This window comes from Phalacrocorax carbo, chromosome 2 (assembly GCF_963921805.1).
Source record: "Phalacrocorax carbo chromosome 2, bPhaCar2.1, whole genome shotgun sequence".
Lineage (NCBI taxonomy): Eukaryota > Metazoa > Chordata > Aves > Suliformes > Phalacrocoracidae > Phalacrocorax > Phalacrocorax carbo.
In genome coordinates, this window is record NC_087514.1 from 121,192,502 (window position 1) to 121,219,277 (window position 26,776).

Genomic DNA, 26,776 nt, shown 5'->3' on the forward strand with positions numbered 1-26,776 from the left:
AGCCCCGCCCTCTCCCCGCCCGCGCGCCCGCGCATGCGCAAGACAACGCACACGCCCACCCACGCCTTCAAGAAAAAACACCCCAAACGCGACCCCTGTTCGTGCGCATGCGTAGTGCGCCCCCGCGGAGCTGGGGCGGGGCGCGGCCGGCCGCGAGCGGCGGGGCAGCCGCGGTCAGGTTGGGTGGGCGTGGCCAGGGAGCGGGCGGCGGGGATGGGGGCGGGGCCGGCGGCCGCGACGTGGGTAGGGAGGCGGGGGGAGCGGCTGGGTCGGCTCGGATCGGCGCTGCCGCCGGTGGCAGCGGGGGGGAGCCGGCCATGGATCCCACCGCGCTGGAGCTGGACGCGGTGAAGTTCGCGCAGCTGGCGGTGCAGCGGGACCACAGCGGGCGCTACCAGGAAGCGGTCTTCTACTACAAGGTCCGGGGGGGCCGGGGAGGGGGGCGCGCGCTGGTGACGGCCGGTTCTCTCAGGGCGCCGGTGTCCCTTTCCCCCGCAGCCACCGGTCGCCCCGAGGGCCTTGGGCTACCGGTAGGCTTCCGCCGCTCCCCGCAGCTCCCAGAGGGCGAAGGGAGGTAGGGAGGGGCGGCCCGCCGTGCCCCTGCGGCCCGGACTGGGCCCGCTGGCGGGAGCGGTGCGCCCGTTAGCGCTGCCCCCGCCGCCCGGTGGGTACGCCCCGGGCCGGGAGCGCTGCTTGGCTTCGGGAAGACGGGCCGGCTCCAGGCGAGAAGAAAGCGGAAGGCCGGGCGTCCGCGTCGAAAGTTTGGCTGTCCCCGGAGGAGCGGCAGCGCCCGGCTGGGCAGGTTGCGAAATGCCTTTTCCCGGCGTTTAATTTTTAGGTGGGAGCAAGCGCCGCCCGTGCCTGGTGTTTGCTGGCGGGCCAGGGGGGAGCGCTGCAGCCGAGGGGCTTGGGCAGCGGCGACGGGCGCTTCTTCCAGCTGCTGGAGGCACCGGCCCTTCGGTGCTTCTCGGCAAGATTCGTTGCAACCGAGCTAAAAACGTCCCTGGTTCGCCAGTTTCACTCCTGGCCTCTCCCCTGCCCCCGCCGGGCCTGAAAGACGGTTCAGTTTTATGTCGGAGGTGTAAAGGGTGAGCATTTTGGAGGACTGCAAGCGGGAGTGTTGCGGCTCCTGAGTGTGCAGCTGTGTACAACTTTGTTGTACAATCAGTATATGGTGAAATACAGGATGCTCAGCAGTAAGCTAGCTTCAGATCACAAGCTACCTGTGACATGTTTTTTACCAGATGTGAATATTCTTTCCATTAGGGATCCAATTTTATTTCAATACAGCTTCACAAGTCGGTGTAACTAAGAGTGTGATTAGGTTGATTCAGTGCCTTGCTCCGTACCTATAGAATCACTGCTGGTCTTTAGTAGCTTCTGTGCAACCATTATGCATTTTTCTACCTGTATAAGTTGTCTGATTTTGTTGGATTTATGTTTTGTGGAGTTACATTAAAGTTCCATACCCCGATGGCTTTACTTCTCACTTGTGAGGGAGATTTCTTTGAAGCCTATATTTATCCTTGTTGCAGTAATCATTCCACATATGCTGTTATCCTGCCAAAGTAATTCTCCTCCATAACTTGCGAACAGCTCTGTAGTTGGCCTTTTACTTCATGAGGTCTGGGTGTCTTTGAAATGTATAAAAAACGTAGTGTTATTATCACGGTGGCCTATGCACGTAAGTGTGAAAGGAAAGGAAGAGAAGTATCTCTTTTTTTAACCTTATTTTTAATATAAGGTGAGCTAAGTTTATATATGTAAAGTATACAGATGCAAAAGTTACGGTTACCCAAAATAATGCTGATAGGCTCTGTGTTTATCAGCAACAGTGTGTGCACGTGGTCTCATAGCTGTGTGCAGTGCTACTTTGTTACAGTACATTTCTCAGTATATCTGGAAGAAATTATCAAATGCTTTACAGAAGAAAACCATCTTTTTGTGGAAATAATCACTCTTGTACACTTTTGAACAGGGTATGGAAAATCTTTTCCACTTGCTGCATAGAAGTAATATTCTCGGTAAATGGAAAAATGAATCCCTGGCAGCCTTGGTGCACTTCAAGCTGCACATGACAAAAAATGTAATCTAGAAAACATTTCCTGGTTTGCAAAGGGTGGGCCACGGAGCAAGCATGATTACGGACACTGCTTTGTGTGAGGAAAGCTTTGAATCAAAACTCTGCAGCTAAGATTTTTGATATTCAGACAGGTGACTCTTGCAGTCCAAGATCAGGTATTGACTCTTGTGCCAGAATATGTGTGAAGGTGTTGGTGTTCAAACCTATTGTGAACAGGAGGAGTGAGAGCAAACTCAGCAGGTATTGTTAGAGCATCATTCTTTTTGTATGATTTAGCCTAGATAAGTTTAGCTTTCAGGACATTGCCTGAAGAATCACTGTCAATGTTAGATTAAACAAGAGCAGTTACAAAATATCATCTAGTATTTTGGGAGTATTTCATGCATTGTTTGCACAGTGCAAGTAAGCTCTGGCCTATCACCAGCTTATTTATCAACTGCTTGAAGCAGTTCAGAGCCCACTGGTGCAATTACTAAGCATGCGGAAAAGTTGGGTGCTAAACTGTATTCTGCAAGAACTTGACCGTAAGGATAAAGCATGGGAAATGCGACAATTTGTTACCAATAGACAGCAAGCGGACCCATCGGCATGGAGTTCCTGTGTCAGGCAAGTGCTGTTCAGTTCCTGCTGTCATGTAACTTTGATAGATCCCTAGAGGAGGGCTGCATGTGAACCAGCTTAAGGTAACTTGCTAATGGTGCTGTGCATAAATATCAGAAATATTTGTTTGGGTACTTGATGACTTCAGCAAAACTGATGAAGATTGTTGCTAACTTTGACATGCAAACCGATGATCGGTAGTTAGCTTGGTGCGACTGTGGCACACAACTCATGCCAAAGAACAGTAGTGGCATTGAAGAGATCATAAATACCAACTCTGAATTGCACGTCCATCTTGTCACTGGGAACAGTTGGCGTGTTGGCTCTGCAGGCAGTTGATCAACTGCTTCAGTCCTTTAGAGCCTTAATTTATAAAAGGCTGTTTCCACTATATTTACATCTTAAAACCAGGCAGAACAGCTGTGCTTGAAATCACAGAAGCAACACCAGTTGTGTTGTTTTTGCAGCACTAGTTTACAAATCCACATTTGTTCTTTCCATCATATGTAGTCAACTTACTGTTATGGTACAGCGCCTGTTTTGTCAGTCTGTACTTGTGATATGTCACAGAGAAATGTATACATCCTTTGAGCAGATATCAGTAGTGCTTTTTTTTTTTTCTGGAAAAAAAAAAAAAAAGTTGTATGCTAGACCTTAACAGTAGTTAATTGTTACATATAGATGGCACAGTTCTTCTTTACACCTTTCTGTTGCTGTAGAAGTTTTACGTGATGTATTATGATGATGGAGTTGACAGGGAATATGTGGTGTTTGGTTTTGTGTGCTTGTCAGTGAAGACCTATCCTGATAACAAGTACAGACTGTATCAGGATCAGTTTTAAGCTTGGGCAAACTAGGCATATGTGTATGGGAGCAAACTGCTAAGCTTGACAAAAACCATGGCCTTAAAGCACGCAAGAGACCCTCTGGCCATGGCTCTGTGCTTGCCCTGTGCAGAGCGTCTTTGAGCACCATCTTTGTGGAGCAGCTCTCTAGTTACTCTTCTGCTTCCGACATGCTCGGCCTGCTGCATGACAGCCTCCTTCTCTCTTCTGCGGCTGGGAAGGCAAGGTCTGCCACAAAAGTGGGGTGTTTTTCCATGCCAATAATGAGGACAAAATAAGGATTTTATCCTCATTTTTGTGAGTGACAAATTTCAATACTCCATATGCTTCTGAGACTGTGTCAGCTCTGACTGTTTATTACAACCCTGCCAAACATTACATGTTTTTCATAAATTTAGTGAATGGATAGATGGCTTATGCAACTGAAGCATTTTTTTCTTAATAGATTTGTGCAGTATAGAAAAAACCTTAATGTAGATAATGTACCGTGCTTCTGAGCTGGAGGCCTATGCAAAAACCTTAATGTAGATAATGTACCATGCTTCTGAGCTGGAGGCCTATGCTCCCTCCCAGAAGCAGCCTTTCATCAACACCTGGCGTTTTGTGTACGTACAAACAATTAAAAAACAAAGTTTGAGGAGCTAGGAAACTTTAATTTGTAGACTTTTGAGATTTGATAGCTTTATGTGAGTCTTACAAAAGACACTCTAAACCAAAATTCTATGCATTTGATTTTGAAAAGCTTTTATATTGATTTACTTTCATTATTATCAGATTAAATGTAAATAACTAGTGTGTAGCTTTTTTTTCCCCTAAGCTTAAATCCACACCTTTAAACATAAAAGGCAGTTTGTGGCTTGTGAGCTTTGCTGAACTGATTTTAGCGCATGCTTGAAAAATTGTACTTAAAATTCTCCTAATTCCATGCATTACTCTATGTACAGACCTAAGATTGGCCTTATAGAACCTCAAAAGTTTTTTTTTTTATAGTCCTATAGGTTGTCCCAAGTGTGAGAAATTGAACGTTTTCTCATTTATAACTTGACACTTGTTCTTTCCAGCAGAATTTTCCTGCAGCCAGTGAGTCTTTTTGCACATACAGGGGCTTGCTTTCACGTAACTCATGGCTGCTGTAGGCCCTCTGTTTATGGAAATTAATTTTCTAGGCAGCAAACATGATCTTTGTCTCAAATTCTTCTCCCTGCAGGAGGCTGCACAAGCCTTGATTTATGCTGGGATGGCAGGGTCCAACTTGGAAAATATTCAAGAAAAAATAAATGAGTACTTGGAGAGAGTTCAAGCTCTCCATACAGCAGGTGAGTAAGGAGCTTTCTAATTAAAACTCTGCTTAAATTAATTTGGTGGAAAGCCTTTCAGTGCTGTGAGATATGTATCAATGATGTTTGCTCTGTTTTTCATTATTCTAAGTTTCTTGTCCTTTGTGAATGACCATAAATACAATGATCTCATCAGTGTTTTGAATTCCGAAATACATCAGGAATGAAGCGGAGGATTAATTACTTCCTAAGGACTTGAGTGTCAGTGTTCTTTCCTTTTAAATGTTCTTAGAAACCACATCTGCAGAGCAAACCTGAGAAAGTAATAAAATATAGTAATAAAAGTTGATCAGAAACAAATCAAAACTCACATCTAAGCCTCAGCTGCATGATGGATTTTGAAGAAAGTGGGTTCAGGTATTTATGTAGAATTACTAACTTTGAGAGGGCAAAAGAGCTCTTTGCTTTCATAGGGGTCTACTTGTTTGATCCAGTTTCAGTGCTTGTGCTTAGACCAAAATCTCAAATTTTTACAGACCTGCAATTCTCAGTTGGAACCACAGAATCGCGTGGCCAAAAAGGGACCCTGGTCTATAGACTGCCCAATCTCCTGCTCAAGACATGGTAGACATTGATTTTTGAACCATGTTGCTCAGGTGCAGTTAGGTCCTGAAAACATATAAGGACAGAAGTTACTATACCCTGTTCCAGCGTAAAATTCTCTTTTTGGTGACTTTTCTTCTTTTTTTAAATATATCTAGTTGGATTCTCCCCTGTTGCAATTCATAGCCACTGGCTCTCAGTCCCTTTCTTTGCACCGCAGTAAAGAGTCTGAATCCATTTTCTCAATAACATCACAGTTACTAGTAGGTTGCTAGTAACTGGACAAGCCCTGCTCCCTCAGCTTCTTCTCAAAAGGCTAAGTCCTCCAGCCACAGCCATCATGAGGGACCTGAGAGTGGATGTGGTATTCTAGATACAGAGTGCCAAGTAGAGGGTGGTAATTGCTGCCCCCATCTCCTGGCTGTGTTCCTGCTGTCACAGCCAGGGTGCTGTTGGCCTTCATCACTGGCTCGGGCTCACCCAGCTGCCCTCAGGACCCCAGGCCCTTCTCCGCAGAGCTGTACCCTGCAGGGTGTTAGTCTGTCCAGACACAGGGCATAGCGTTTGTCCTGGTTGAATTTCCTGATGTTCCTGTCAGCCCATTACTTTAGCTTGGCTGTGTCCCTTTGAATAGCAGTTTTGTCCTTGAGTGAATTGGTTTGGTGGGGCCTACAGCCTCGATGAAGGTGCACTCCATCTTCTCCTTCAGGTCATTAATAAAGTTATTCAATGAGATAGACACCTAAGGAAATTGTATATCACCATAGGTGATGTGTTTTCACAAATTATGCAATATTTTACATAATTAAAAATCCTTGTCCTTAGTGTAGTATGAAAGAGATTTTATTTACATTATGTGACATGTGAAATATCCTGAGAGTGTTCCTCTGCTTTGGGAGGGGGTGGTGGTGGTGTTTTCTTGTCCTTGCAAAGATGCTTTTAGCAAAGTTTAGAAAGATTTGGTTTCTAGCCAAGAAGTAGATGTTACCCATCTGATAAGAACTGCTAGCGTGTCAGTACTTACTGGATGTTCTTACAGGTCTACTGCTGTAGAAAGCTAAATACTTTCTTTTTCATTTAGTTCAGTCACAGAACAGAGACCCTCTGAAGTCAAAACAACAGTTGGACTTGGAGCGTGCTCACTTCCTAGTTACACAGGCTTTTGATGAAGATGACAAGGGCAATGCAGAAGAAGCTATAGAGCTGTACACAGAAGCGGTGGAACTCTGTTTGAAAACAGTATGTTAAGCTACAGGTTAACTTGGTGGAATTACGTGATGGTAAGAAATTCTTCCACTTACACAAGTGACTGACCCTTAAAGGCTGGCTTAAAAATGGAGTACCTAATGGAGTATTTCTAAAAAACTACTATTTAATTTTTTTCCACTGGTTTTTTAGTGTTTCTTCCAGTCTTTATGTTATATTTTGCTATTCAACACTGTAATTTTATGGGGGTTTGTGACTTATGTTATTTTCCTGAACTGGATTATACTAAAAACTAGAAATATTCTGGAACTTTTTTCATGTGAATTTTTGTCCTGGAGCAAATGAAACAGTAAAACAGAAATTAAAAACAGCTAAAACTGAAGATGACTTGGTAATGTGTCATCTGTATTACTTTCTGACTACATTACAGGAAGTAATTTAAGGGAAATTTTTGTGTGTAACACTTTCTGAAAACCTAACAGTCTACTGACGCCAAATCTAGTAAAAATACTCCTTCATTACTCAGTGCTCAACGTGAAAGCTATTACAAGTGAATTCAATTCACAGTGAAATTAATGATAAGGATGAATTGGCCGTTACATAAATGATGGAGAATATAATTACAGGTACTGCTTTTTTCCCTTAAGTCCAGTTACCTTAACTAACTCATTACAGGAAGAGCTCACCATCATAATGTAACTCCACCAAGTCTGTTTTTCTTTCACCCTTCTTTTTCCTTTTTGTAATGTAAATATGTGTGGGTTGTTGGGAGGGGAATGTTATTTTTGCTACATGCTAGCATGAAGTCTTCTTTTCACTGAATCCTGTAAACTAGTTTTATGTGTACAGTGTAACCAGATCACAAGTTAGTAGAACTGCTCTAGTTTTTCCACTTGAGTTGTTGGAGCAGAACATTTTCAGTCTATTACATAAAATTTACTGCAGCGGCATGCTGGTTTTCCTCTGCTGTGTTCCTCCTGTTGTGTCAGTGCATGCAAGTATTACTTACATATATTGAAGTTAGTCTGAAATTATCTCATATTAACAACTGCTTTTATCGGGTACTTCATTAGGTACAGATACTGCTGAAGTTTCTTTTAATCTTGACTAGCATATTATTTACTTAAGATGACTGTAGGCTTCATCCCTCAGGGTAATCAAAAAGTACCTCTTCCTCCCAGGATGAAAGAAGATTGAAGGAACTCTGCTATCTTGAACCTTTGCTTCTGTCTTTCTTCTCAGTATATTCAGGTGGAGAGATTTGGTTCTTCCTTACCCTTGAAGTTCTCAGAGCAGCCATTCCTCCTTTTCTATGGCCAACTCCTAGATGGGTCTGCTGGTGTTCCATCTCCACTGCTTACCCTCATACATCTTTCAAAGTCTTTTCCAACCAGCAACTCCAGAGTGTAATTTATTTGCAAATGAAGGTAGTTGCTTATAGAGGGTATTTCTAGTTTTGTTTCTTGGAGTGAAAGTAGCTTCCCTTTTGTTTCCTCAGTTGACCTAGCTGACCTAGGAGGATCGGTCAAGGTACAAAACTAGAACCTGAAACCCGCTTTTGGGTGTTAAAGGAGAAGCCACGCCTCATGTTGTGCCTCTTGCAGATTGCTTAGCTGCAGTAGCCATGCCTCATCTGTAAGGAAAACAAAAGCATAAACTGGTTGCATGAGTAAACTGTCGTAGCCAACCTCCCACTGGGACCAGAAGTTAGCACTCTTGATAATCTGTTTTGGTGCCCCATCATAGATTATTTTATGCTTTAGATGTGCAAGAACAAGGTTTTTAACTTGCAATCAATCTTGTTTAATCGTATTTTATGAAAATAAACATTTAAATTCGTGGTTTTCCTAAGTTACTATGATTATCTTTGACTCATTTGGGGAAAAGAATTGGAACACATCTAAGCTCAGTAATATACCTAACATTTGGTTTTGTCATCTTTCTCCCGGTAGTGTTTTAATATGGTTAATTCTTCTGGCAGACTTTTTGTGTATACAATGTTGCCCATGCTGAAGACTTTCAAATATCAGTTTTGCTTCATGAACATTCACCAGAACAGCAAAATGATATTTGCATACTTAGTGTGCTTTTTATGCTGAGATTTTAAAAAAACCATATTTGCTTATTTCAAGAGAGAATTGGAAAAAGTATCTAGTTATTGTTTGCTGCAACCTATAAGTGTGGAATTTGACAAATTGAGCCTATAAAACCTGTGGGTTTTTTGGATGTGTAGCTTTTTCTTTTGTTTTGCACTTAAGGCTACTGAAACTTCAGAAGCAGGCCTCCAGTCAAAACTGAAACAGCTGGCTCGGCAGGCCCTGGATAGGTGAGTGTTGCTAATGTTAGTAAACATACTTGCTGTCGGGCCTAAGTGCACTCTCTGAGTTGGATTCTCAATCTATCATATCTGTTCTGTACTGCAGAGTATGGATTCTGGGTAGATCTAGCTCCTCTAGAGGTCTCCTGGCAGATAGCTGCCAGCTGCTATACAGCTGAGCGTAGTAGCTGTTGTGCCAGCCCTCTGGGAATCTGGGGACACTCAGAATTAGGAAAGGGCTGTGTATTTGTTAGTACCAATGTACTACTTCAGCCTTCAGATATATAAATTGGAGTACTATACTACAATTTCTGGCTTCTATAAAAATGCTGAATTCAGCCCAGCACCAAGTCGGTGACAGTGTCCCTTCATAAGGAAGACAGCTTAGAAACTGGGAAATACATACCTCTAACAGAATGGAGTCTCTCTCTGAAACAAGTTACTCAAGTGTGAGTTCAATGTAACTCTCTAAATCAGCCATATGATGGTGAATAACAGCCTAAGTTGGGCTAAGTTTCAATATAAGCTGGTTTTCAGCACTTCTCAGTCTGTGTTCAGAAAAAACCCTGTATTTTGCATATGTGTGACTATCCAGCAGCTTAATGCAACAACAACAAAATATGGTTCCTGAATACACAGTCTTCAAGCAGTTGAAATGCTAGGTTGTAAGAATGCTAGTGGGTTTTTACTGCTATTGTGGCTCCTAGACAAATTAAATCCTGAAGGTATGAGAGGATGCAAATCGTTTTTTCTTTCTCTGTGTCTCAGTGGTCTTGTTCTGAGCTTCCAGATAATGAACAAATTCTCCTATTAGCATAATTTAAACGCAACAAAAATCTAATGAGTTCTGCCAAAAGTAGCTTATATGTGAGTTGGAAATGCTATATTTTAATTGATTCTAGAACAGGAAAATAAAGAAGTACTGGCATCAGAAACTGATTTTTCTTAGGAAAAGTGGTGTTGATCAACTTGAGTGTTTGTTCTTTCCATTTAACGTATGTTAATATGGGAACATGAACCAAGCAAATCAATAATTGAACCATAACTGTATTTTTATTGTTGTAAATAAAATGCACCTTTATTTGCTTTAGAGCAGAGGCACTGAAGGAATCTGTGTCTAAGTCATCTCAGAAGGAGAAGTTAACTGCAGCTAAACCAAATCAGCCGGTCAGAACATTCTTTCCACTGGGACCTGATTTTTCTTTAAATGATAAACCACAGACAATCAGAGCAGTACAAGCTAGTGAATCTCAAGGACAGAGATACACTGCAGAGGAGATCGAAGTACTCAGGTAAGTTGAAGACACGTTTTTCCAAAGTGTGCTTACATCCTTTGTGCATCTTGCACAGTAGATTGAGACAGCTAAAAGCATGAGGTGTATAAACAGAGGGTTGGAAACCCACCTCTTACAAACCCTGTTGCTGGTATTACCTACACATCAATAAATTCTTGTATTCTCTACAGTAATGTAATTAGTGGCTTTTATTCACAGAGCATACTTCCTAGTTTGCATGTAGAAGACAATTTCTTGTATCTGACTGTCAAGATTATTTTTTTATAGCCTTATTTTTGTATGTTATACAGAACCTACCTGTCTGAGTTCATGAAAGATCTGGCTCTGAGAAGCCAAGGTACAAAGATGTTTTTATAGATTATACAACTACTACTTCACTGGAAATTGAGGAAGCAAAATATTTTGTAAGACTGTGACTTCGGTTACATCCAGTTCCTTTAGCTTTGGTTTTTATTGTCGGTGAAATAAGCTACAAGTAATCGATAAAACCTTTAGCCTAAATCATGAATTTTGAAAACTATCAAATATATATTAAAAAAAGAAAAAAGAGAGAAAGAAAAAAAGCATTGTTTGGTAGGTGTTTCAACGTTCCTCCTTCTTTCCATGTAATTAAAAAGATTGTGAGAGAGGAGATGCCCAGCACTGTCCAGGATTTGATCATAAAACATTTAGTCTGCTTGTTGATGTTAGGGGACTTAAATGGGCTAAGAATATGAAGACAGAATCTATCTATCATATCTAGAATCTATATGAAGATACAAATGTACGTGTGTTGGAAAAGTTGCAGAGCATTAAGAATTGCCTTATTAAAACTTCACTTCCCCCCCCACCCCGCCACCCCGTAGTGTCTGTGCAGTGAATATTCCTGCTTTTGTGGATGGTTTGGGTGTTCAGGGCAGGGGGGCTTGGGTTTTTGTTGTTGTTTCAGTCTTGCAAGAGAACTTCAATTGTTCACATCTTTAATCATCATTTGATTTAAAAATATTTCCCATACTTTTTTCAATTTAACTGAAACTTAAATTACATTCGCTTTTTAAATGATTCTCATTTTTTAAAAAGTGTCTGTGCGCTTTAGCTAAAAATGTACTAATACGCATGTGCAGTATTTTTGTTATTGTTGTTTGACAAAGTGTTCCAAAATACTGATCCAATTAGAGGAAATCTAAGTGTTGCTAGTTGTTAATTGGTGTCAAGTTATCCTAAGAGTCTCTTTAATGAGAGGCTTAAATGACTTGAGAAATTCTATTTAGACAAATGTACTTTTAATTGTGACTTCTAGAACTATGAAGGCATTTGTTGCTGATAATCATTTCCATCCTGGTACGGTGACTTGTCCGCAGGTATATACTTGCAGGGTTAGTGACTGAGCCATCAAGTACTGCTGCGCATTTCAAACCCAAATAATACAGTCGTGGTTTCATTTTCAGGAGGTAGTTATCTTGTTTTCAGAAGCACTGTGTCTTGTTAGTTTTTAAAAACTAGTTTTGTTGTTACCTTCTGGAACTTCAGTCTTTGAAAGATGATAAATAGGTTTGTAACTACATTTTTTTTTTTCTTATGACTTGCAGGAAGACTTCAAAAATTAATGGCATTGAATATGTACCTTTCATGAGTGTTGATCTGAGGGAACGTTTTGCCTTCCCTATGCCATTTTCGTAAGTGTGATTCAATTACTGAACTTTGCTTTTGTTTTTATTTCCAAAGCTTTCCCATATTTGGTATTTCTGTGTTTTCTTTTTCAGAGTTTAAAATTGTTTAAGTAGGCTTTTAAGCACAATTCAGGCAGAGATATTTAAATACTACCACTTCCTTCTTCCAGTCTGATCTTAAAACTTTAATGTAAGCTGATCCTGCTCTGCAGTGCTTTGGCAGTTGTGTCTTCAGGCCTATAAGGACAAGGGTATATTTGGCTTTTTGCAGGATTGGGCTGGGCTGGCAGCTTGGGTTCGTTTCCTGATTCTGCCGCATGCTAACGCGTTTAGCTCCCTCTGCCTCAGTTACCTGCAAAATGAAGGTGATAGCCATTTCCTCTGTAAAGGACTTTCTGAGGAAGAGTGATAGGTAGCTGATAGACCTTCATTCATGAGCAATAATAATATGTTAAAATTACATGCCAGAATAAGCAAAGACACTTGGGGTTGTTTTCAGTTTTTTGCTAAAGGCTTGTCAATCAGACAAGCCTCTATTTTCAGAACTAAAGCAACTTTTTATTATTCATTCATATTGAAATAAAGTTCAGAATTTGAGTTTCTGCTGGTGTAGATGGCTTTTTGGGATTCCCTTCTCCTCCTGTTCAGTCCTGTATGAAGGAAGCTCTTGGGTTTTATTTCATGGTTTTACTATTTTTGCTTTCCCCGCCCCCCCAAAAGTCACAAACTTAACAGCAGTGTTCTTTGAAATTGTTTTACAGCTCTGTATAGAAAGCTGCGTAACTGTTCTGCACATGTTTTTCACCATCTATCAGACATATGTATAAGACTGGACAGACCATGAAAAGCTTTTCTAAACCGCTATTGATTTATTTCTAATTTTTTCTCTCTTAAATCTAGTGATAAATGTGGGAAGTTACCATTATCCCCCAAACAGAAAGCGATATTTGCCAAGTGGGTGCGACCAGATGACATAACAAATAACCCTACGATGATTTATACTGTATCAAGTTTCAGCATAAAGCAGGTAAATATTTCCTAAAGAGAAATGTGTGCTCCCAGCAGTTCATTGCAGGGGATCTTCTTGTTGAAAAAGGAATCCCCAAATGTGAGAGTGCTTTCCTTGGTTCTCATGAGATCAAATAAATTGTATCAATTCAGATTCCAAGCAGTCTCTAGCCATGAGAATAAACAGGTGTGTTAGCAGTGGAAGTGAAAATCAGAATTTGAATTCACGCTGGAAATCCTGTTTTCCAGAAATAGCGGTAAGGTTAGTATGAAAAAAGGCAAGGTGTACCCTGCAGCAAATTGATCACTTAATTTCCTGCATGGAAAAAATAGTGCACAAGGTGTTAAAGTTTTTATTTGACAGGAAGCAGAGTGGCCCATTGAGAATAGTGGAAATGGCTTGCTTCGTGTTAAGTTGCAGATGGCCCAAACTGTTCTGAAATCAGCAATAGATTGCGCCATCGAATATGGTTTATATCGCACAGTGTTTTGGGGAGGAAGGAGTACATGTGAGTGAATGCTGAGGTATCTGCATTTGCCTCTTATTGTCATTAATAATTCTAACTCTGGTTTGCTCGGTAGGGGCATCATGTTGAGCAACCATACGTTTCCTACCATTTTAGTAGTAACTGACAGTTTTCCTTCCCTCCACGCATCCTGTTTGTCTTTCAGTATCTAAGTTACTAGTAAATGTCCTCACTGTTTTTTTCCTCTGTAGACAATAGTGTCAGATTGTTCTTTCGTGGCATCGCTAGCTATCAGTGCAGCATATGAAAGAAGATACAACAAAAAACTGATCACAAGGTAATCAGCTGTTGCTTTCTAAGATCTTCTCAGACTTAATACTGCCAAGTTTTTGCAGTAGGTTCTATGGCAGTTGGACATGGTAAAAACTGAAAAACTAGCATTTGCTTGACCTTCATTTCAGTGGGACTCGTGGCTTCAGCACTTCTGAGAGGGAAGCCAACTTTATATAGATACGTATACAGACACTGGAGTCTAACTTCAGATGTGCTTTGAGAAGTAATAAATAGTTGGGAAGGTATTGTTTGGTTTTTAATAGAAATTTTAATTGTAATGCTTTATAGGTTTATTTTCCTACTTTTCTGTGCCAACTGCTGTGCAACAGGTGGTCCATCTTGCATCTTATTGTAGAACTAATGTTAACAACACTATCTCAGTTCCACTTGACCGGCATCCTGTGATAAATCTGGCATGGGTTTGGCAGACTCTGCCAGGAGCCTGTTGCCAGACCAGTGTGTGAACATTGTTCCTGGATTGTTGTTGTTCTTGTTTTTTTAACATATACTCATTAGAACTGAACTTATTCTTTTTGAGAGCAGTGAGTCCTGCCCTGTCTTCTCCTCCTTCAAATGTTTGACTCGTCATTCAGGCAAATACTGTATTTATACTACAGATATATAAATACTGTATGTTTAATAGTAAGATAAATTTGTTTGCCTTGTTATGTTGGAAAAACAATTAGATTACTTATGTTGGTTTTGTTACTATATTTAGCAGAGAGCTGCAGCAAGAGCAAGGCCTGAAAAAATAAAACCATTTAAACATTATTGTAATTTTTACTTAATTTGAGTTGCTCTTTCATTAAAAGCTCCATATTTATGTTCAGCATAAATTCCAGAAACAAGAGTATGTTAACACCACTTTTATTGTTATCAGTGTATGTACAGCCAAGTCATTTATTTCACAACTTCCTCCTTTTTTCTTTTTAACAGTATAATTTACCCTCAGAATAAGAAAGGAGAACCAGAATATAATCCGTGTGGCAAATACATGGTGAAGCTTCATATCAATGGTGTACCTAGAAAGGTGGGGAGACTTCATACTGTTAATGTTTAAGTCATATTTTAAAGGCTTGGTCTGCTTCACTGTGAAGCTATGATTGCACAGCAAAAACTTTAGATACATTTTGTTGGAAGGTGGTTATTAATTGTTAAACTTTTTGATATTCATTTTCATTGTGAAGTATGTAGCAGAATACAAGTATTTCTTCTACAGACATTAATGAAAATAGGCTTACTCACATAAATTAATTTAAAGATCCTCATATTGCTTAAAAGAATTCTGAAAACCATACAGGAACAGAACTTTGCATCCCATATTTATGAATAGCATGTGCAAGTAACCCACTTTTTCACTCCATCTTAGAAAGGAAGTTACAGAACTAAAAGTACAGAGGGTGACATCGAGGAAGAGTAGACATGGAATGACCAAAGAGGAACAACCCAAATGACCACAGATTCTTAGTAAGGAGAGGAGATGCCTGAAGATATATGATAGAACTTTGTAAACTCACAAACAACTTCATTTTCTTTTCAGTGCCATGAATAAGGGCATAAAATAGTGTGTTTCTTCGTGTAATACTTACTTAACGGTGGCACTGATTATTGCAGATCATAGCGACTGATGAATGTTTACGGGAGTTCAGAAGTTGAGTGGTCATATTCACAAGGCAGGGGATTAAGGGGAAAGTCCTTAAAGGCTATTAATTGCTAAGATATAACCTCTGGGTCAGGAAGTCCTTGAGCTGCAAAATTCTGGAACCTGAATATTTCAGGGAAATATCATTTATGTGCTTGCCTTGCTCTTAATACTCTTTCCAAAATACCTCCTAATGGCTGCCTTTTGTTAGGATGAATGGCCATTTGGTCTTCTATAAAAAGGATTATTCATTCCTGCACAGATAGGATTTGGCCAGAAAATGTGCTGTGCTAGTAGCCCACATTGGTAACAAACTAATGCCAATGTGAAACTGAAACATCTGCTCTGGGAAACTGTTTCAGACCACTACAAATACTGCAATAACAATCTGTAATAATGCCAAATATATTCTACCTAATTTAAAGAAGAATGCTATTATTTTATCAATACTTATATCTGAAGTGTGGGTGTCAGGAGGATGGGACTGGACTCTTTTCAGTAGTGCCCAGTGACAGGACAAGGGGCAATGGGCACAAACTGGAACACAGGAAGTTCCACCTCAATATGAGAAAAAACTTTCCTGTGAGGGTGACAGAGCAGGGGAACAGGCTGCCCAGAGAGGTTGTGGAGTCTCCTTCCCTGGAGACATTCAAAACCTGCCTGGATGCGTTCCTGTGCTCTCTGCTCTAGGTGTGCCTGCTCAAGCAGTGGGGTTGGACAAGATGATGTCCAGAGGTCCCTTCCAACCCCTGCTATTCTGTGATTCTGACTCTGTAGTACTTCCACAACTGCTGCTTTGGGTTGTTTTTCCTTTCTGGAAACAAAAAATGTAAATCTGGAACTAGAGACTGTGAAAGTGATGTGACACATAGTTTGTTTCCTTATAGATAAATAAATGTTTATTTTTCTGCTGGTTACCGAGCACAGTCCATGCTCTGTTTCCTAATTAGGTGAGGAATATTGTCAGGGTTTTGTTTACTTTTCATACTGGTAGTTACACTGAACTTTTCTGCAGCTACCTTTTAGTATAGGCATTAGTCACTTTACAAGAGCATACTGTCTTCATCCCTATGGGGATAGTGAGGCAGGTGATCACAGGTCACCACATAGACCAGTGCAAGTAAGAGCTGGCAATAGAATTTCTTGTTCACTTGGGAGAACTGTTGTAGGATTGATAGTGGCATCCATATGTGAGAATGATGGTCAGGTCTGGCTGTGGTTGAGAAGCTGTACATTAATGAGAGTGTGGTTTTATTTTTTAAATACTTCCAAAATACTTCATTAGCTTTATGATGATTTTTCATCTGTTTATTTCACACAGGTAATCATAGATGACCAGTTACCTGTTGATCATAGCGGGGAGCTTCTCTGCTCTTATTCTAACAATAGGAATGAATTATGGGTATCACTGATAGAAAAGGCTTACATGAAGGTCATGGGAGGATATGATTTTCCTGGATCAAATTCTGTAAGTACTAGATTATTTCTAAGAGGCAAAAATTCTACTTAAATAATCTTGGGTCAAATAATTTTCCTTCTAGGAAAATTGAAGTGAATTGCTTGAGGAGGCAAATGTTGCTTTTTTTTTTTTTTTTCCCTTTTCCTATTTCTTTCTTTCACAAATATGCCTCCTGTACTTAAGGAGGTTTATTCCATCAAAATAGAACGAGCAAGACATCTTGATGGGCAGAATTAATCTTAATTCTCTGACTGCAGGATTGGCAGTTATGGTTGTGAAGTATATGTGCTTATATAGAGTCTAATGAAAGTGTTGGCTGAAGCCATAATTTTTTTTGCCCATATCAATGGTGCTGATTTTGGTTTCTAACTGTCATTCAGTAAATAGGGCAGTTCTCCCTCGTTAGGTAGGGGAGTGAGCTAGAAAAGGAAGAGGCTAGTCGTTTAGTACATGTGTATAGAGGGAGCAAGTACTCTGATCTGTGCAAGTTTATCAGATTGTTCCACTCATTTACATCAGGTTCCTATAATGTGGTTACTGAAAAAAACAGTCGTCATACTGCAGCTAGGCTGACATGCAAATTATTCTTTCAAAGAGGGATGATTTACTGAAATGAGTAGCCCACGTAATCTTCATTTGTTACTTAGGAAGCATTTCTGATATGAATTTAAATTTCTTTACAATTTTAACAGTATATTTTTGATTTCATGATGCTGTTCACGTTCTAGTTGTTGTCTTGATAATGTCATTCTTGGAGGGTATGCTTGGTAATCGCCACCTTTTGAAAAATTATTATGGAGACAAATGTGGCTTTGTATACAGGGTAAACATAGCATATGCTTTTATGTTTATGTCAGTGTTGGGCTGCTTTGTTCTGGAGGACAGAAGCTGGTGAGAGTAGCTGTGTTTTATTCCCATTGTTGTCCTCTAATTTGCTATCTGGAAAAACAGCTTGACTTGCGACATTTAATCTCCACCCTTCCTGCCCCCTCTGCTTTCAACTGTATTATGGCTTCCTTGTGTGATCAGGGTAACTTACTGGCTGTCTTGTACCTGTAATTCCTCAAGTCCCCACCCACCAGTGCTGGTTATTAACACTTGAAGCATTTATAGTCTCTGCTTTTGCTTTGAGGAGTACAAAGCAAAAGAAAAGGGAATAAGCGATATTTCAAGGAGATGGAATATGGGAGGTTGAAGCATCTTTTTATGGAAATACACGTCAGTGTCAGCTTTACCAAAAAGAATAAGCCCAAACCCTGAGCCTTGAAAGTGAAACATAAATTATTTAAAATGCATATATAATAGCAAGGTTCCAAATAGTGCTTCTGAGACTGTGCTTTAAAGGTCTGTGAATCAATGAAATAAATAGAACAGATCATAGAATTGAGTGTGATTGATCATTCTCTTATTCCAGTTTGTTTCAGAAGTTCATTTTCCAGCCCTTTTTCTTTTTTTGGGGGGGCGAGGGAAGGTTGGTTGGTGTTTTTTGGGGGTTTGTTTTTTGTTTTGGGGTTTGTTGTGGGGTTTTTTGAGGCTATTTGGAAATGGTGTCCTAAACTAATAAGTTTTTGTTTGGTTGTTGTTTTTTTTTTCATATAGTCTTATTCTTAAGTCTTTTATGAGTAGAGCTGTATTGTAACTTGTGTTTATCTCTTTCAAGGTGCTTTCATAATTTGTGTACAGACATCCTATGCTTGTAGATGGATATCTATTCTGATTTCTTTTGAATGCTTGCATTTCAGAATATTGATCTCCATGCGCTGACTGGTTGGATACCTGAAAGAATTGCTATGCACTCTGACAATCAAGCTTTCAATAAAGATAGTACTTTCAGAATGCTTTATCAGAGGTAGAATTTTATTCTTTCCTAAGTAATTAAAATGCTTGCTGTGTAGTAGCTACATTACCACAGCAAATGCAGTACAGTCACCGCTAATCCTTCAATAGCATTTTGGTACTACTACAAATTGTGCTTTAAAAAAACCTCTATATACTTTCTGGAAGAAGAGGAATTGAGGTATTGATGGCTTTGATAGAACAGAATAGTGAAATTTTGTGGAATTTCATTTGAGGTGATTTTTTCTTGTTTACATATGAAGAAAAAAAAATAGTAGCCCGTTTGTTGATGATGAAAATGGAATACAGAGTCAGAGAAAAGAAGCTTGGAACCTATATACCAGTTAAAAGTGTTTAAAAAGTAGAAGGAAATGTGTTCTGTGTTCCCACACAGTCCCCCAGAACTTTGGCATTGATCTGCTGTCCTTAGCAAGCAGATCAAATACAGTATTACTGATCATGTCACAAGGTCCTGGTTGTTAGACCCATGAGGAAATCTCCTGGAGGAGCAGCAAAAGTCTATCAAAACTGCAATACTGATCTTCAGACCTACCATAAAATTTTTGTTTATGGTGAAAGATACAGCTGTAATTTATGTTAGCTAGCAAGTACTTTGACTTCCTTCAAAACAGTTTTGTGCAACCATTTTTTTACGCATTTCAATGCAGCAGAAGGGGGATAGTCTGTTGACTGAAATGTTTGCATTCATGATAAAAACGCATGACTCCCCGACAGTGCTTGTTCAGTTGGTTAGGAGCTCTGTTGATTGTCAACAACTTTTCAGAATTTGTGGTGCTGCAATTTGGAGGTGTGACTGCAACTAGGATAGGATTAGCATTACTATTGTTCACCTGTGCTAGACTGAAAATGTGTCAATCCATAGTCAAGTGACCCTGTAAACTGCCTAGGGATGCTGAGTATGTACGTGGGTTTTAGCATGGGCTGGGAAACATGCTAGTGTGTTTTCACAACAATAATTGCTGTGAAATTAACAATTGCAATTCAGAACAATTGCAGAACTCAGTTGTTCTGAGTTGACAATTCAGACCCTGTAAGGCCTCTGCTGGGAGACAAAAAACTTTAGTGTAAACACCTGCAAAAGTATAGAAGCATGAACTTCTGATTCTTTCGGTTTTGGGAAGCTCCTTTAGAATCCTGGGGGTGTGACAGATTTGTTAATTTGCTATATGCAGTCATTGGCTAAGCTGAACATGTTTGTGTTCAGCTGAAGATCTGTGAAGAGTATCTTTAAAAAGTGACACAGATTGAACTTCGGGTTGATATATGCTGATTTTTATTCATAAAGAATACAAAATGATATTAAAATATTACTTTTTTACTTAAAGCCTATACTTAAATACTGAAAGAAAATAACTCTACTTTCTCAAGCTTTTTCAGGAGTAATTCCTGCTGACAAACCCCCCCTGTATTCCACTTCTTATAAAAACAGGGTCACCCTAATGGACAGTGTAAAAACATGCTATTACAGTGTCTGGCAAATGTTAGTTTGCAACTTGCCAGATTTTAATGAAACAATTTTTCACCTCTTTTTGAATAGATTTCACAAGGGAGATGTCCTTATCACGACAGCAACAGGGGTGATGTCTGAAGAGGAAGGAGAAAAATGGGGTTTAGTTCCAACCCATGCATACGCAGTCTTGGATATAAGAGAATATAAGGTATAAAGTAAAACTGAAAATGTTTTCAGATGCCGGTTTGAAACCTGTGTCTGTGATAGGTAGTTACTGGCCGTTTTCTGTAACAGCTAATATAGTTATTTTGTCTTGAGCTCCAAGGGGAAATTGCAGAAAGCTTAATGATGCTGCATTTTCTTGAGCATGGTCCTTGTTCCATGTTAATGTAAGTATAAAAATTATGTTGACAAGATGAATCCAGCAGTTTTATTTCGTATTTCTTTAGGGACTTCGATTTCTTCAGTTGAAAAATCCCTGGAGCCACTTACGTTGGAAGGGACGATACAGTGAAAATGACACAAGAAATTGGACCCCAGATTTACAAAAATACTTGAACTTTGATCCAAGAACAGCTCAGAAAATAGACAATGGTAATAAGGTTTAAAAAGTCAATACCTTTTCAGATAATATAGATCTTTGTGGTGTATCCCTGAAGGAAGGTGGAAAGAAATGCTTAAGAACCACAAGAGAGAGAGCAAAACAAACACTAGAAACTAAATAGCCCAAAAGTTTGGGAAGTATTTGTGTACGTAAATCTGTCATTTCCAGTTTGTCTGGGGTTTAGGTAATCTGGACTGTTTAATATATCTCAAATTCATTGACAAGAAATTACCTCCTTGCTTAGTGTTGCTATCTCAGTATCTAGGCATGGGGGGGAGTTCAGTGCAAAGATAACATTCTGACAAGAAGCTGTGTAATGCTGGCTTTAATTACCAAATAGACTTCTTGTGGGGTTTTTTTCTCCAACATTTGCAAATAGGTATCAACATGCTTACTGTAATTGGTATTTAAATTAGTCTTGCTTGTATTTGAGGTTATGCACTGGAGGTAAGTGGGATTTTTTTCCTTGCATTACATTAATATATCTATAAACAAATCTTTACATACACTCCATTTCCGGCTCTAAGAGTAGATTGAGATCTGTCTTTGAGACAGTGGTACTACTGTGTCGGTCTCCAGAGAAGCCACTTGGGATGATGCCCAGTGTTGTCCTGTCCCATCTTCCTTAGGGAGCAGCAGCATGTAGCATCTGGAAAGTCAGTGTGGGTTTGCTGGTAGAAGGGCAAGTTGCTGACGGTTCAGAAATGCTGCAGAAGCTGCCTTTTACATTCAGAAAGAGATGTCTGCTCTTCTTATAGTATCCTAATTGCTGTGTGTGTGTCTCTGTGAGGGAGCCCTTTTGTTCAGTGCTACTCTATTTTGACAACAGTACGCATCCAAACCCATTAAATTATAGCATTTATTGGTAAGCCTTGTGAAACGGATAAGGAAAACTTCTGATTTAAATCAAAAGACTACCAGCCCTGGCTTATGAGAGAGTATCTCTTTATTTATTTACCAACTCATTTAGTAAGGAATTTATAAATAAAATTACATTAGTAATTTTAAGAGATTTGTTTCTTCTGACTGGATTTACACTCTGGTCTTGTCCTCTAAGTGTATAGCTTTTTTTTTTTCTTTCTTTCTTTTAATGGGCTGCAAGATGTTTGACTGCCTGTGCCAGAGACTTGAATTATAAGGCTGTTACCTTGTTGAGAGTTCATCAGGAACCTGTCAGCTTGCAGGCATTGTTGTTGGCTGGAGTTGCAATTAAGGGAGCTATGGAGAATTAACATAAATGCACAAGAACGTTGTAAAGATGAAGCAGATTCAGGGTGCCAAAGCAAGTCATGTAGGTGTTGGATGAAGTATCTTAGAAATACATTCAGGTGTACTCACATGATTGTGCTGGATGACTACTGAAGTAGGTTGTTGTATTGGGGGAACCTGTTTGACTATGTAAATTTTTATTTTTATTTTTTTCCAGAAACCTAGGAAAGGGGAAGGCAGGTCAGAACCACCTAATGGTGTCACTTTCCATAACACAGATTGTCTCATACCTTCTGCTTAGCACTTGAGAATGAAAAGCCTTCTGACAGCTTCAGAAAGTCCTTCATGATAAGCAGACGCTAGCTTGTTTTTCTTGGTTTAGATTGTTTGTTTTGGGGGATAAGTTTAAATTTAGAAATTTGGACAATGCAAATGCTAAGTTTTTCAGATGTGCTGGTTTATATAAGCTATATCATATGCCTGGAAGGAGACTTCTGAAAAATGAGTAAAATCAAGGTGTCTGGTAAGGAAACAATAACAGCATTTCCTTTTTAGGCATTTTCTGGATTGCCTGGGAGGACCTATGCCAGTACTACGATGTTATTTATTTGAGTTGGAACCCAAGTCTTTTTAAAGAATCTACATGTATTCACAGGTTGGTGGTCCAAGAGATTGAACTTTTGTGTCTGTATCTCGCTAAATGTTCTGAAGTGGTGTCTCCTTCCTCCCATTCTTCCTAGTTACAGCTGAAGAGGTTGAACTCCAACCATGCTCTCTTGAGTCTGAGTTTACACTTTTCAATTTTCAGCCCAGGCTTTGTTTTTGACTACTTCCATAAAATAGTTGAGACTCCAGCAACCTTTGTGATGTTGCTGTGGACCTAAGGTTGTATAAGCAGATTCTGACCTCAGTCCCACATCTCTCTATTGGAATAGAAGTCAGATTTTTGTGCAGTCCGTCTTTAAGCAGTGACCAGCCAGCACTTGAGTGACCTAGTTTCTATTTGGAATTCATTTTCCTGGCCAGTTGCATGTTGTTTGTGCAGTGCATGTTGCCTTTACAGGGTGTGTTCGTTGATGTCAGAGTAGTTTAACTAATTCAGTTTTTCACCAGTTGTAGTTATCATAAATAATCTTCCTTGCCTGCTGATTTTTTAATGAACATGATACCTGTCTTCTACCTAGCATCCATCACTTTCAGTCTTTTTGTCTCCCAGATTGAGGATAAGTGTGTGTCTCAGTTCCAGAAAGCAAGGGTTTCTATATTTTTCCACTCCACTATACTGCATTTTGCCACTGCTTCTACACAGTTGCTGTGAATGTTGGCTCTGCACAATCTCCTTCATCTGTAGTGCAGCTGCCAAGCTTATCTGTAAAGGCTCCTTCCATATTTGTGTTCAGAATAACTCTAAAATACACTGTGGCGATGTAGAAAGATGAGGTAGTGTGTATGCTCATCTCAAAAGCTCATCTACTAGTCTGTCTTTCCTTATATTATTAGCAATTGTCGTACCTCTGTGTAGGGAAATGCCTAGCACTGGGGCAACTGCTGTAATGATGTATGTAACTCTGTAACGATGGTGATAATTTGATGCTTAGTTGACAATGCAGCCTTCCACACATGCTGTTCACTTTTAAAAATGTGGGAGGGTCAGTGGGACTTAGGAACAGTTTTATCCACTTCTGTTTCCAGCATGCCATGCTTTGTGTTCTGTCATCAGTGCTTTGTTTTTTCATACCTTATTTTCCTTGGCTAGACAGTTGATGAGGCAACAGGCAGATTTTGCAATATAGTACCTCAAAGATATTTTTTTTAAAAAACAGTTCATGCAGGCACTCTTCAAAGGTGAAACAGATCAAATTTTAAAATAAAAATTATCTGCATAAAAAACTGGAAAAAAATTTGGCAAGCTTTTGGAACTCACTGTTGGACTCACCATGGAGTCTTACAGTTACAAAAGCATAGATGTTTTTCCCTTAATGTACGCAGTCATCACAATAATGGGCTAGCCTGGGCTCCCTGAGTGGCTCAGCTTTTTCTGTGCTTTGTGTGGTTGCAGTCACCACACCAAACAGCCACGCTATCTGTATTTAGCATGTTTTATTATCAACCTGCAGTAAAGTCATTTATAAAACGAGGATGCTTTTGACACTAATGCATTATGTAACCACTGTCATAGATTCCTGCAGAAAATCACCCTTCAGTAACTTTGTCACTGATAACGGATAGCTCTGTATGTGTAGGATTTGGAATTAGATTTCAAAGCACAAATTAGTATCTTACTCATCTAATAACATGTCTGTATTACTTCTAGTACTTGGGATGCGAAGCAAGGCCCGGTGAAGGATGCCTACAGCCTGGCTAATAATCCTCAATACAAGCTCGAGGTCCAGTGCCCACAAGGTGGTGCTGCCGTCTGGGTTTTGCTTAGCAGGCACATCACAGATAAGGTGCCACGTTCTTTTTCTTACATTTGCTGTATTATGAGTTCTATGATACCCTCTGTAAATCTTTTAAAATAGCTTTCTATGTTACTAGTATATTACTATTTTATATTTCCATGTTCAAGTATGTATATCTATGTATTTGTATAAATTTTGAATTCAGCAGTTACACATAATCGTATACGAGATGGTTGAAATAGACTCAGAGTAAAAATTTGACTAAGGTAATTATATTCTCCACCATAAAGGTAATGAAGTAATTCTGAACTGTTATATATGAAATTAGTGGCAGTTTGTGTATTTCAAGGTTTGGGGTTTTTTGTGTGTGTTTTGCTTGTTTGTTTTTTAAATAATTGGATCAGGTATCGTAGTAAATACAAATATCACTGATGTGATGATCGAAGGGGGTGATATTGATTCTGCTTAAGCATTAGTTACATTCCACAGACGTCTATAACTCTACTCAATTTGTCATTTTTTTCATAGGATGACTTTGCACACAATCGGGAATTCATTACAATGGTTGTATACAAGACTGATGGCAAAAAAGTTTACTACCCAGGTTAGTGTACCTTAATTGTCAAGAAGATGATGTCAGAAATAAATGAAGAATTGCAAAGCATTTAGTGGAGAGAAAAGGCACTTTTTGCTTTAAAACCAGGTGTTTCACTCTAAGAGATCGTTCTCCTGGACTAGTCGTTTAGCCCTGTTTGACCACTTCCAGCAGTCTACGCTGAAGGAATAAACCATGCTGTATGTGTTGGAAGCACACTAAGGTCTACGTAGTCCTGCTGACACTGAATTTGGCACAGCATTTTCTTGATTGTTCTGTTGATTTTTGCAGTGGCAGTAGTTAATACTTAGAGGGAATAGACATTGTGCTGCTGTTTATCCGATAGCATAATTATTTCCCAGATTCGTGAAATCATTTAAACGTTTGTGGCTTCCACTAAATGAAAATGATCAAGTTTAATTGTTCTATGAACTTGGCTTAGCAAAATACGTAAGCAAGCTCATGAGATACAGCTGAACACGTCAACATATTTCAAAGTATCAGGTATGGAATGTTTAAGAAAAATATTTAGATGTTCATATTTTATCAAAGTATTACTGTTGGTCATTATAGGTCAGATTCTACTCACCTTGACAGGAAGGGGCTTTGACTTTTGGAGTTGCTTTGTAGCTGCAAAACCCCCATGTATGTTTTATTTCAAGACAGATAACAGATCTGTAATGCAGGCTGAGACACAGAAAATAAAGGTAATGCCCAGGTTGAATGGATAGGGTAGGCTGCAGCTTTAAGGGAGAGCTAATAATATAATATTTTTATCTTTACATCAAGTTAGAGATCTCTGTAAAAATATTTCTTGGAATAATTCGGTGAAGATGCATCCTAAGGCAGGTGGGATTTGGCCTTTGCTTTTACAGGTAGGGAACCTCTTTAGAACCAGCGTTGCATTCAGGTAGCTGCTCATGCAACACGTAATAACAACAGTTAATTAGAGAGTAGCTTTTAAAGCTCTTTTCACCAGAGTGGAATTTGTGGGGTTTTTTCCTATTGGAGTGGCTGGTAAGGGTTGCATTGTTCATCTCTGCTCTTGTTCAGGGAACTTTGTCGACCAATTCCCCTAGAATCCAAGCTGCCTTTCTGCGGAAAGCATCTGTCGAGACCTGACCAAATCATCATCTGTTTTTGCAAGAGCTGATCTTGTTAAAGCATCTGCTTCCCCTTACAGCCCAAGACATGCTTCTGGTGTTGCCAGTACTTGTAGCAGCGCTTATTTTACACACTGTCTTCCTGAAAACATTCTTAAGTGGGCAAACCAAACACATTTGTGTAGTGGAGGGAATCGTTCAGTTGTGCTTGAAAGAGACAGTCTTCCAGCAAGATCACTAGCAAGAACTGGATGATCCATATGTTTTGTCTCACTACCCAAACTCTTTTGTAAACTTTTAATCTCACGAGCTCAAACTTGTTTAAAACCTTTTTCCATGGAAATAGATTGGTCAAGCTGCAGTATTATTTTTACCATCTGTTAAAATGAGATCAGAACAAAGCAAGTTAATCCTTTGGCAGTGAGGCTGAGATTTCCCATTCCTAAGCTTCTCATTGTTTTATATTAATCCTTTCCCCTCTCCCATGTTGCTTTGTGGGAGAAAATAAAAGGACCTGATCCTGGCCTTATTGAAGTAATTGGCTGGACTCGTTCCTGTTTTGCTGAAATAAAAAGAAGTCTGGAAAGCACCAATTAGAGGCCAAATAACAAATTATACTGTTGAATTATAAAAAGCAGTATTTGGGATGTTTGGAGTAAATGCTGGATGTGCATTGGTGCAGCTGGGGTGCAACTACATCTCTGTAATGACACAAGGATTTGGGGAGAGAGAAAGAGAGACAGAAGTGTGTGTCAGTTAAAGAAATTAACAT

At 39.6% G+C, this 26,776-nt stretch overlaps 1 protein-coding gene across 3 annotated transcripts in view; it reads left to right on the forward strand.

Annotated features, from left to right (window-relative positions):
• Positions 1-233: 233 nt before the first annotated feature.
• The window catches only part of CAPN7 (calpain 7), a 37,051-nt gene continuing 10,508 nt past the window's right edge, over positions 234-26,776 (forward strand). Inside the window, exons 1-16 of one of the 3 annotated variants that reach the window (XM_064444142.1) lie at positions 235-419; positions 4,736-4,844; positions 6,490-6,647; positions 8,873-8,940; positions 10,023-10,223; positions 11,795-11,881; positions 12,776-12,902; positions 13,602-13,687; positions 14,620-14,713; positions 16,647-16,793; positions 18,527-18,633; positions 20,179-20,299; positions 20,541-20,685; positions 22,460-22,559; positions 24,219-24,354; positions 24,835-24,910. In XM_064444142.1, the coding sequence (XP_064300212.1) occupies positions 318-419; positions 4,736-4,844; positions 6,490-6,647; positions 8,873-8,940; positions 10,023-10,223; positions 11,795-11,881; positions 12,776-12,902; positions 13,602-13,687; positions 14,620-14,713; positions 16,647-16,793; positions 18,527-18,633; positions 20,179-20,299; positions 20,541-20,685; positions 22,460-22,559; positions 24,219-24,354; positions 24,835-24,910 (1,864 nt within the window). In that variant the 5' untranslated portion in view covers positions 235-317. Of the gene's footprint in view, positions 420-4,735; positions 4,845-6,489; positions 6,689-8,872; positions 8,941-10,022; positions 10,224-11,794; positions 11,882-12,775; positions 12,903-13,601; positions 13,688-14,619; positions 14,714-16,646; positions 16,794-18,526; positions 18,634-20,178; positions 20,300-20,540; positions 20,686-22,459; positions 22,560-24,218; positions 24,355-24,834; positions 24,911-26,776 lie in introns of those variants that run through there. The other 2 variants (XM_064444144.1, XM_064444143.1) reach the window with 2 other exon arrangements.